General features: G+C 39.9%; 1 protein-coding gene across 1 annotated transcript in view; it reads left to right on the top strand.

Annotated features, from left to right (window-relative positions):
* LOC126981367 (DNA damage-binding protein 1-like) overlaps positions 1–12,355 on the top strand; it is a 130,798-nt gene that overhangs the window by 106,324 nt on the left and 12,119 nt on the right. The window contains exons 16-21 of the mRNA XM_050832389.1: positions 96–303; positions 1,142–1,320; positions 5,951–6,031; positions 8,406–8,576; positions 8,756–8,865; positions 10,619–10,788. Of these exons, the coding sequence (XP_050688346.1) occupies positions 96–303; positions 1,142–1,320; positions 5,951–6,031; positions 8,406–8,576; positions 8,756–8,865; positions 10,619–10,788 (919 nt within the window). The remainder of the gene's footprint in view (positions 1–95; positions 304–1,141; positions 1,321–5,950; positions 6,032–8,405; positions 8,577–8,755; positions 8,866–10,618; positions 10,789–12,355) is intronic.

Below are 12,355 nucleotides of genomic sequence, written 5' to 3'. Positions count from 1 at the left end.
AATACAAGACATTTTTGAAAATTTCCTTTTGTCATGGCTCACATACATTTCCAAGCCATTTAAAAGTACAAATACATTTTTTAAACTTTCTTCAGACATTTGGAGTCATAACAATGCGAGTGGATGTGATGGGCGACATTGGCTTGAGAAATGGAGGCACATGTGCGTCTTTAGGTGCCCATTCTACCTCTTCTGCTGTAACAACTTCCAGCCTACTGAAGCCATCAATGCCTCCTCCACCTGAACTGGGACAAGAAGTGGAGACCCACAACCTTCTTATCATTTCACAAAATACTTTTGAGGGTGAGGATAATCCTTGTATACAGTTATGCAGCATTTCTGTTTGTTTCATTTGCTGGCATCAAAGACACACCCCATTTTTAACTGCTATATTATTAAAAGATAATAATAATTATATCCTGACCTTGACCAACTTTACTAAGATGTTTTTTGATGACTTGCAGTATGTTTCTGTCATGTGGTGCTAGACCAGCACCATATTATAATACATATACCATACAGTAAACATGTATACCATACTGTAGCAGCAGCACCATGTGGAAGGTAACCTGCAAGCTCTGAAGGTGTTTACCATTGGCAAGTCTTTGTCTTGACCAGAATCACCATTATGATGACCAAGACCAAGATTTGGTAAAGGGAGTGTGTGGTCAAACCTCATACTAACATTAGAATATACTGTATTGATAACTGGTTTTACTACACCTTTTAAATAATTGCACAAACATGGTAAAGCATACAAATGATGATACAAATGCCATGCTGGAGTCAGCATCTGTCACACCAAGACTAAACCCAACATCAACACCAGCACCAATTCAATAACAATGGCTGCTGTAAGTGATTCCTTGTCATCAGTAGAGACTTCTAGGGCAAGTAGGGTCTGCTAGACCCTCATGGCCCTTCAACAAAAGCATGTTGTTTGACCTGTACGCTTCATACAAGCCTAGGTTGCGCCTGCAGGTAATACAACATTCAGAGTTCAAGACGTATGCTTATTTCTTTTAGTCTTTTTGAGAAAAAAAGTGTGTCTTTGACTCCAGTAAATACAGTATTAGATGAAAGAATTAAACATACCTGCACTAAAGATCACATAGATCAAAGTCTATCTTTTGTCTTCCAGTGCTACATTACCACAGTTTCCACCTTGGTGAATATGCCCTTAGCATCTGTTCTACACGCCTCAAGGATGATCCAACGGTATATTATGTTGTCGGCACTGCTCTTGTCAATCCAGAGGAATCTGAATCCAAGCAAGGGAGGATTATTCTCTTCTCATATGCAGAGGGTAAACTTCAGCAGGTAATATTCCATGTTTCTTTTTTTTCTTGGAAAATTAATGCTGATATAGTTACTTTTAATTGGACAATGTTTCATCACTTACATATGTGTTGCCTTCAGCTTCAATCCCCTTTTTTTATTATCTTACTATCAAGTGTGCTTTATAGTTGTTAGGGTGATGCAACACAAGGTTAAATTATGATGAAGTTTATTCACATTCTGTTGGTAATGGTAGCGAGTTTACTGAAGTTAATTAACAATGCTATTGACAACTCACTATTTTGTTGGTAATGGTAGCGAGCTTTTACTGAGTTACTTTACAATACTGATTACAACTCATCATTTTAATCACCAGTAGGGCATACTCATCACAGAACATTTCATAAAATATATATGTAAATATAGTCCTGGCCATAGCTAACAAAAATTACCCTAGTCAAGTTTCTATGGCGCATAATTATACAATAAAATGTATCCCTTCAACCACCGATATGTGTTCACAAAGATGATCATGGGGCAAGGTATTCGTGTGGGGTTAAAGATACCAAGGGGGTGATCATAAGCCCACGAAAAAGGGGATGTTCACGTACTACATAGTGACACACAACAAGTGAGGTACCAGCTCAGTCAGTATGTTAGGGAACCTGTGGGGTGAGGTTGAGGCAGTGTGTGTCAATTCAACTTTTATAAGTAACATTAACATTGTATCAAGATAACACTCTAACGAGCTGGGTCCCTAAGAGCTGGGTTCAACGTACCTGTGGGGGTGAGGTTGAGGTGGTGTGTGAGGGAGACTCGCTCACATCGTCGGCTCCCCCCCCCCCCCCCCAGAGGCTAGTGAATGCGTTTATCGGTGGTTTAGTTAACATACAATTGGCCCATTCTACCAGTTCAGCAGGAGTTCCGAAGCAACTGGTTCTCTCTCACTTAATACAGGTGAAAAATTCTGCATGTCGTTCCCCGTGATAAAAAAAAAAAATAAATAACAATCATTCGGTACCTTCACGATGAGTCAGAATCATGCGATGCTGACCCATCACTGGTTCGTCTGTCTGTCTGAATGTCTGCCCTGCCGCACCATCACATAATTCACAGTTAATACCTTAATTATTTAAGATGATTGATTGTTCTGGTTTTCCCTGCACTACACATATACATAGATTTACACTAAAAAATCTGAAATATCCACATGCAATCTCTAAAGTACAGTGGCACACCACACTTTGCATTTGATTGGTTTTGCAGATATTGTGAACAACTACTGGGTGTAGTTGGTTCAAAAACCATTCTCAGTCAGTCCCCATGGATTTCTGACTCTCTGACCTTGTCCGTTATATTCAAAATCCATTAAAATCAGTTCCATTGTACTGAGGGTTTACTGTATTTACTAATGAATGCTGTTTTCTGTATAAATTAGGTAATACAGTCATACATTGGTTTACAAGTTTAATTCGTTCCGGAATCTTGCTCACACACCAAAACACTCGTAAACCAAAACAAATTTCCCCATTGAAATTAATGTAAATCCCATTAATGCATCCCATATCAAAAAAAATTTTTTATAAACATTTTACATGTTATTTTATCCACAATTAAAGTCATTTTACTAACTGATAGAAATAATAAATAATATAAAACACAAATCAATGTGTTACGGTTGTTACGGAGACTCCTGTAACTGCTAATTACGTTAGAGGTGTAGGATTTGCACCAGGGTTTAGAAGCTGCAGTTTCCCTATTCTTGAGGCACCGGAACTATGTTTGACCACCAACGTGAAGTTAAACCGACGTATTGTCCGAGATGGAGGGTGATCGGGAGTCACAGTCACGTCCAGGAGGGCATACAAGCCACAGAAGCTCGCACCCCATTCCTGTTGTGAGCATAGTATCCGCCGTTCCTGTTTTCTTCTTTGCAGCACCATCCCTTTTTACCATCTTCCTTGGGGACATTGTTAAAGCACAAAGAACACTGTAGTGCTGAAAACACTTAAGATCGCACACCAAAGCACAAATGCAATCGGACACGAGTGCACGGATATTATCTCTATGAGTTTACAACGCGGACTAAGACTAGAGTTGCCAACATGCCACCCTTTCCTTAAAATATGGAATGCCAGTTGTTCAGTATTTGGCTGCCTGAATAAGTTAAGCAGATAAAATTCAGTGTTTTAAAACTGTAGTGAGTGCATTTTTCAGTGAACCACAAAACCATTCCATAAAATTGTTTGTCAAGGGTCATCCTGAAATACATGTAAAAATATGTGTCATAACTTCCCTTGGCTCTTCCTCCGGTCTTAAACAGCAGCGGCTGTCAGTCATGGCAGGCTAGAGAAATTTAGGGTTGCCACCTGTTCCTTGAAATATGGATTTGTTCTGTATTGGAGAATGGGATGTTGTGTTCTTTATTTTTTTAGCTCAAGGTGGCAACCCTAACTGAAATTATTTCCATTGTTCTCCTCTTTGAGCACTCTCGTCTTGCGGCGAACAAAGGGAACCCACACTCACATCTTCAACTTGTACAAAAAAAACGTGTTAGTCTTCGTCGAAAGACGAACTTGGTCGGCTAGGCTGACGTCACCCGATAGTCAGTCTATCGGCATCCTCTCCTCCCCTTCATGAGCTGTCACCCGGCAAGGGTCTGTGGTCCCTCCTCGGAGGGACGTACGCATTTGACCCCGACGGCCTGCTTATAGCCCATGTCCCCAACCTTGAAGTGGCGAGAAATAACTATATATAAAAAAAAAGACTTGACAAACAGGATGCCTGTATACCAAGTCACTGCTTGTAAACCAAGGCATGTTTTGTGATTTTTTTTTTGCTCGTAAATCATTCATTCGTAATTCATTCATTGCGCTTGGTGCAGGATGCAAGTATTCCCTCAGGTGTAGTTGGGCAGCCAAATGGGGGGTCGCTTTTAACCTCTGTATCTCAAAAACTATTCATCACAACTAAAAACCAAAAAACACCATTGGAAAGAGGAGGCCCAGATCTGTAGGAGTCGGTTATGTATGCCTCTCCTGCAAACTTACATGCATGTTCAGGGAGTGTTGAATGTGAACACTTACGTCAGTGTGTTCGTGATGATCAGCCATTTCCAGGCAACTGTGGACATCTATCCTTGAGGTTCTGGCAAGGTTGTATTGCCAACTGCAATATTTACAGCTGTTTGGTCAAAGAATCAGTCAGGTGATAGGTGAAGCTATGCTAAAATGTCGCTATAGTGGACAAGAACATCCACCAGTTACTCGTCTGTTGATTATCCGCGCTGGGCTGATATGATTTTCCACCAAATTTAGTGGAGAACCCACTCAAATGGCAATCCTGTGTTGTGAGAAATAGTGTTGGAAGACTCCCATATGCGGGAGATTTGAGTGCGGCTTTAGCTCGTAGCGAGCGTTTAGCACCACCAGCAAATGCGCCTAACATTCGCTGCGAGCGTTTAGCAATGAAAGGGTTAAGTAAGGCACTCGTAAACTGAGGTTTGACTGTAATATGAAATGGGTAATAAAAACTGGATCATAACTGCAAGCAGTTGTTCACATGATAACTGTAAACAAAGTCTTAAACAGATGATGTGTTGGTGCAGTGGCAGTGTGGCAGCGGTAGGGGCTCATTTACACCGGGGAAGGAGAGAAGCAAGTCAAGTGTGCAATAGTTACTTGCCATGTGTAGACATATTTGGCAAGACTTTTTGGCACGTCAAGTAAGAGGCAGGCTGCAGGGCAAGGAAAGTGAATAGCCAGCAGTCCTATTTTCAGGCAACTTAATTCGCCCCTACCCTACCCCACGCTGATTATTGGCAAGCTACTTGCCACTAACTTGACCTGTGTGATCACATACTTGGTCCTGTTCCTCTCTAGCTCAATAGCAGGACAAGCATTGTGTAGAAGAACACACACTGCTTATATATTGCTAATTGTTGTGTTCAATACTTTATAAAATGCCTGCAAGGTGGTTTGAAGAACATGCATGTATCTGCCAAACACTCAGCGCAAACTGGGAGGCTACTGGCTCAAATTACTTGCAGAAATACATATAAAATTGCTGTACATTTCAATAGCGTTCTCTTAGGAAAGAACTTGTGCCATCGCTTCATCCTATTGATAACTTTGTTGTATACTCTGCTATTCCTTTGTAGAATTGCTTGATATCTCTGCTACCACAACTGGATTGGAGTTATTTGTTGATTTTTTAAACACTTGAGAAACTGGTCCACTTTGGAGAAGTCATGAGGGATTTTAATAACAGAGATGGGTGCCTTTCTGCAACTATGCAGTGTACTGTTACACTAGTATAGGATATTTTCATAAATCAGTTCCTTCCATCCTGGGTTATTCCCCCAGTAACCCAAGATATACATAGCACACTGGTGTATGTAGCACATCCAAAGTTGCAAAATGTAAATAAAGGATATGAGATGGGAGGCCCCACATGGGATTCGACCTCACTTTTGAAGTTGGAGCCTTGGGGTAAATGTAGATGATCCAGTTTTCCACCTTTCAGTAATACTGTTGTGCCCAGACTTTCCATGGTAGAGTTTTAATTTGGATAAATTTGGGGTAACACAGTGTGATGAATCCAAGATAGTGAAAAGAATGTTGATGGAGTCCTGGCTGTGTATCATTACTTAGTTTCTTTCTTTTTAATACAGGTTGCAGAGAAGGAAATCAAAGGAGCATGCTACTCACTCTGCGAGTTCCAGGGCAAGCTACTCGCCTCCATCTCCAGCACCGTGAGTTTTGGTTTTTTTTTTGGGAAACTTTTTTATAATTAGAAATCGGAGACCTTGGAAAAATGCCACATATATATCTGTGTGTATGTATTTACCTAGTTGTAGTTTTACAGGGCCTGGGCTTTACGCTCGTGTGGTCCCGTCTCTGTATCTACATTCATCCAACTTTTCCTTAAAGCTTTGCACACTCCTCGCCGATACTACATCCTCACTTATTCTGTTCCAAACCTCTATATTTCTTTGCGGGAAGCTATATTTCTTAATGTTTCTCAAGCATTTTCCCTTCCTCAGTTTTTTACTGTGTCCTTTGTGTTCCTGGTGGTAATTCCTTCTTTTAGTAGTAGTTCCTCATTATTTACTTCTTCCATTTTGCTCAATAATTTATAAATTTGTATTAGGTCTCCCCTTTCTCTTCTTTGTTCCAATGTTGGCAGGTTCATTTCCTTTAACCTTTCTTCATATGACAATCCCTCCAGTTCTGGAACCATCTTCGTTGCCATCCTTTATATTCTTTCTATTTTTTTTTTTTCGTTTTTTCTTATGGGGAGACCACACAGTTTCCGCATATTCCATCTTTGGTCTAATCATAGTGGTAATCATCTTTTTCATCATATCTTTATCCATGTAGTGGAATGCTATTCCTATATTTCTTACCATTCTATACGTTTTCTGAATATCCTATTTACTTGACTCTGACTGTTGATTATAGTGTGTGTGTTACATGTATGTGTCAGTGCATGTACAAGTGTGTGTGTGTGTGTGTGTGTAGTTGATGCATTCACTGTGTGAGGACTGGAGTTTGACCATCAAGCAAGTTCATCCATGCGGTGCAGATCAGTGGTGCCAACTCCTCCGTAGCACTTACAGCGGAACCCGCCCATAAGAGTAGCCCCAAACTGCCAATTTAGAGCGGGAAACGTGGGAAAAACACTTGGAATCTGGCGATCACTCTGAGGACTAAACCCGTGCCGTGAATTTTTATTTAGGTCACGTCGCGGTAATCTAAATAAATCGTGTAATTTTAAAATATATTCTGGCTTTTTAGCATTGCATTAAGGGGAGTGTCCGCCATGTCTTCAATATTTAACGTATGATTCTAATTATATTCATGTGTAATGTATGCCTATGGGGAAGTAATAAATGCTTACTTTCAAATCTGTAAGTTGATATGTAATAGCAGGAAAAAATAAAATGTACTTTTTAACAAACTTCAACTCGAAATTCCTCTCTCATCTAATGACCTACGCTGCTGAAAAAAATACCAAAGAAACTTAGAACAGAATCCAAAAGATTCATAATGGAAAATTCATCATTTTTGCTTTTGTTAAATGATGAGAATTTTTTCCAGTTTTGTTGGTGAATCTAACGATATTATTTTTTTTCCGAGAATTGTCCCTTGACTGTAGAGAAAACTCATGATGAAAAGCTTCCCTGTCAGCTCCTCATTCCAATGATGTATTATTTATCAAAATCGGTCAAATAGTGGCGACAAAATTTCCTAGAAACTGAAATTAATCCCATATTCTAAAAACGAGAGTTAAAGTCCGCGGATTTATAGAGTTCGCCCTCTAAACCTAGATGCCTTCACGGTTGGTATTATTTACTGAATTGCAGTTTTATCTTTGTTTTGAAGGACTTTGTGTGTCTGATGGTGACCTTTCCTTGGAAATCGAGCCGAAATACAATAATTTTCTCTGGCTCCTCCAGAGTGACTGATGTATGTTTCAACTCTGCTGCCTCCAAGGCCATTGCAGATGCTAGTTTGCCTCGATACCATATGAATATTTTTTTAGGATATTTTCTACACTGAGACATGATGATGTATGCACCTGTGTATGAATATAGCTTTTTATTTATTTATCTTTATATATTATTATTAATTTTTTTTTTTTTTTATTTTTTTTTTTTTAGTTCCTTTTTTGTCACTTGCCAGCCTATAGCACTGGTAGACTTTCTTGAGGGGCCTGAATGGTAGTCGTTCCTAGCCCATCATGGCGCAGGCAAGTGTTGTAGAGTGACGTAAGTGACGAGTGAAAGAGGGCGGGGGATGGGAATTCAGCCATAACTCTTAAGTCATTTTTGCTTATTTCTTCATAATAGTTTGCCCAAGGTAGCCGAGGCGAATATGAAGACGTGTGATTTATTTCAGTTTTTTTTTTTTTTTTTTTTTTTTTCCCAATATTAATGGCGGACGCTCCCCTTAAACCAAATTCACGTAAATTAAACACGTAAAATAAGAGTTACCTGTATATGTTTTCTGTTTTATAAGGCTTTCTTTATTGACACTGGATATATGAGAAAGAGGAGATTGATGATGTGATTTATGATTAATTATGCTCAAACATCATTGGTAATTGTTGTGGATTTCTTGCAGGTGAGGCTGTTTGAGTGGACTAATGAAAGGGAATTAAGGCTTGAATGCTCCCACTTCAATAACGTTGCAGCTCTTTGCCTGAAAACAAAAGGGGATTTTATCCTTGTTGGAGACCTGATGCGTTCTATGACCCTGCTTCAATACAAGACACTGGAAGGAAGCTTTGAGGAGGTAGGCAAACAGTATATGTACTATTTTTGCATGGATAATGACTCCTCTGATATTTGGAGCTACATGTCATCCTTTCATCTAAAGACAATACAGTACCATCATAATCCATGCATAAATCCCTTTACTCTCTATACAAAGTGTACATATTTGCTGACGGAAATTATAATTGATTGTTTCAGATTGCCCGTGATTATGACCCAAATTGGATGACAGCCATAGAAATTCTGGATGATGAACTTTTTCTTGGGGCTGAGCATTCTCATAACCTTTTTGTGTGTCACAAAGACAGGTAAGTTGATAGATACCTGGTAGATAAGAAGACTGATACCTGTCCTGTAGGGAATGGGAAGTTAAGAACTGCAATACAAGTACATAATCAATATTTGACAATTGTTTGTTGAACAGTAATTCATTCCAGTTTTAAAAATTTATAATATCACTTTTCAGAAAATGCCAAATAAGGCTATTTTAGCAGTACTGGGCAGTGTCCAATATGAACTTTTTTTGCCATCTAATCCTGTTAACATATTTTTAGAAATATGTGCTCTGCTTTTAATTTTTTTGAACTTTTTTGCTGTACTCCTATCATTCATATTGAGACAAGGTACAGTCAAACCACGGTTTACGAGTTTAATTTGTTCCAGAATTTTGCTCGCACACCAAAACACTCGTAAACCGAAATGAATATCCCCATTGAAACTAACGTAAATCCCATTAATGCGTCCCATACCAAAAAAAAAAATTAATGTAAAAATCATTTTACATGTTATTTTTTACAGAATTAAAGTAATTTTAGTAACAAATCACAATAATAAATAATATATAACACAAATGAATGTGTTATGGAGACTCCCACAACTGCTAACTACACTCAAGATGTAGGCTTCGCCATGGGATTTAGCAGCCGCAGTTTCCCTATTCTCGAGGCACCGGAACTATGTTCGACCACCAGTGTGAAGCTAACTTGATGTATTGTCCGATATGGAGGGTGAACGGGTGTCAGTCACATCAAGGAGGGCATACAAGCTGCTGAGGCTCGCCCCTCCGCTCCTCTTGCGAGCATAGTATCCACCGTTTCTGTTTTCTTCTTAGCAGCACCATCCCTTTTAACCATCTTTCTGGGGGAGATTGTTAAAGCAAAAAGAAATCACACTGTAGTGCTGAAAACATAACACAAGCGCACGGATGCTATTTCTACAAGTTTACAATGCAGACTGAGACAAGAGCCGTTATCTGGCGGTCAAGAATTACACTAGACCAAGCAAGAATTAACCCCAAGTCTTGCGAAATGCTTGCATTTATTGTTCTGGCGCATCAGATTTTATAGAATACCCCCCAATTCTTGGCAAGAGTTGGGGGTCCTGCGCAAACCATGGTGGGGCTGGGTACGACCACTGTCTTGCTTGCCGCACCTCCATAGGCTTATGGCGATGACTATTTCCTGAGCTTCCAATGGGAAACCCTGCCAGGTGGGGGTGGATATAGAGTTCACGAGGTTACTGTTGCGTTATTGTTGCACCACAGACCATTTTAAAGCATCACTGAGGGAAAAGCTGGACAAATACAGATATGGAGACGGGACCACACGAGTGTAAGCCCAGTCCCTGTAAAAATACAACTAGGTAAATACACACACACACACACACACACACACAGGATATGATGAAAAAGATAATAACCACTATGATTAAACCAAAATTGGAATGTGCGGAAATGGTGTGGTATCCCCATAAGAAGAAACACATAAAAAACTAGAAAGAATATAAAGGATGGCAACGAAAATGGTTTTTGGACTGGACATTTTCTTTGCTCAATACATCTATTTGGATAAAGAAAAATTATGTCTTTCAAGCACTACATGTATATCATATCCCCTCATTGTTTCCTCACCCACCTCAGCTCACAAAATTTAGTCTATATTTACACTTAGAAAATACAGTTTGCCCAAGTGTGACCCCCTAACCACTTTGTTGGAGAAATAGTCAGTTGTATATGAGAACTTACAGAAATCTAATTACAGTATTTTGCTCTTATATTTGCAGTGCAGCCACTTCAGATGAAGAACGACAGCAGATGCAGGAGGTTGGAAGATTTCACCTTGGTGACTTTGTTAATGTTTTTCGCCATGGAACATTAGTGATGCAAGGTGTTCCAGAGGCCTCTACAGTGACACAGGGCTGTGTCCTCTATGGCACTGTACATGGTGCTTTGGGTGAGTCAACTTAGAATGTCAAATGTATAATTTTTCTCTGGTGCTATCATCATCACAGCACAGAGGCCTTTTTAATTTCACAGAACTGCAATCAGTTACCTAATACACTAATACCTCTAGTAACTGATAACCACAGGAACTGTCAGCCAATCGTAAGGCAGCCACCTTCAGCTGAGGTTTCAAAATGACCCGTTCTCTCTTGACATTTTCTTCCTTTTTCCAAGGTAGGTATTTTGAGATAACAAGGGAGTAAGTGGGAAAAAAAGTCAGCTTCTCCACGGGCCAGAACAAACAAGTACTTTTTCAGTGTTCTCAATACCCCGAGTTTCGTGATTGAGAGGTGCTGCATAAATGTAAATTCCAGATACCTGGGGTATATTCCAAAAGTTTCCCATGTAATTTCATTCACTTCAACATATTTACACAGGTACTATACACTCAGAAATGCATCTCCTGACTACAGTATGTATGTACCATACAAGATACACCTATACCATGCTGCAGCAACAGTACTATGGGAACTGCGACATTGTGGAAAGTGAGCTGCTCACTTTGGAAGTTTGTTTACCATTGTCTGGTCTTCGTTTTGCAGGGCCGTGATTTCTGGGGGAAGCTAAGGGGGCTATAGCTCCCTCAATGTTTTCTATATTGGCCTCAAAATACCCCTAAAAGTGATTTTCTCAACAGATTTCCCCCACCTGCATAGGTTTGCTTCATTCACCACCCTCATCCCCCCAGCTCATGAACCTATGATGCCCTCTAGCCCCCTCAAAAAAATCTGATGAAATTATGGGCCTGTAATGACTAACAGCTCATGGCCAGTGACCAAGACCAAGACTTGGTAGAGGGAGCCTGTAGTCTCAACATCGATGGATTTAACATCCATGGTTTTAATTATTCACATGGTAGTCCATGGATATAATTGAGGTAAAGATTTGGATAACCACGGGTTATCTTGAGCACTTCAATTGCCAGTCAAAGTGCTCGTGGCTCACTGCACACCCTGCTGCCATCCCGCGCACCTTCATTTTTACAATAAGTGGTTGCTATATGGCTAAAGCAATACTGACATACTGTAAATTCACTCTTACTAAAGATAATCTTATAATGCCCAGAGTATCCCTTACCAGACTTAAATACCCTTCCAAGTTTCACAGTTGCTTCGTTCCGAAGGTATAGCGCTAAACTCGAGGATCATGAAACTCGGGGTATTGAAAACACTGAAAAAGCACTTATTTGTTCCGGCCCAAGGAGAAGATGACTTTTTTCCCACTTATTCCCTTGTTATCTCAAAATACCTACCTTGGAAAAGGAAGAAAATGTCAAGAGAGAACGGGTCATTTTGAAGCCACAGCTGAAGGTGGCTGCCTTACGATTGGCTGACAGTTCTGAAAACATGTTTGTGATTCGCTGTGAATCCGGTGATTTCATCGACTGTGCTCAACCAATCAGTGGCCTCTAACTATGATGAAACATAAGCTTTGTGAATCTGAAGTCAATGTGTGAACACGATCACCCATCCGGTAGTTTCTCGGGAATTTTGTATGCAGATTCAAAGTCAGCTGCA

The sequence above is a fragment of the Eriocheir sinensis genome, chromosome 47, assembly GCF_024679095.1.
Source record: "Eriocheir sinensis breed Jianghai 21 chromosome 47, ASM2467909v1, whole genome shotgun sequence".
Lineage (NCBI taxonomy): Eukaryota > Metazoa > Arthropoda > Malacostraca > Decapoda > Varunidae > Eriocheir > Eriocheir sinensis.
The sequence above is the reverse complement of the archived record's forward strand: the minus strand, read 5'-3'. Positions and strand labels throughout refer to the sequence as shown.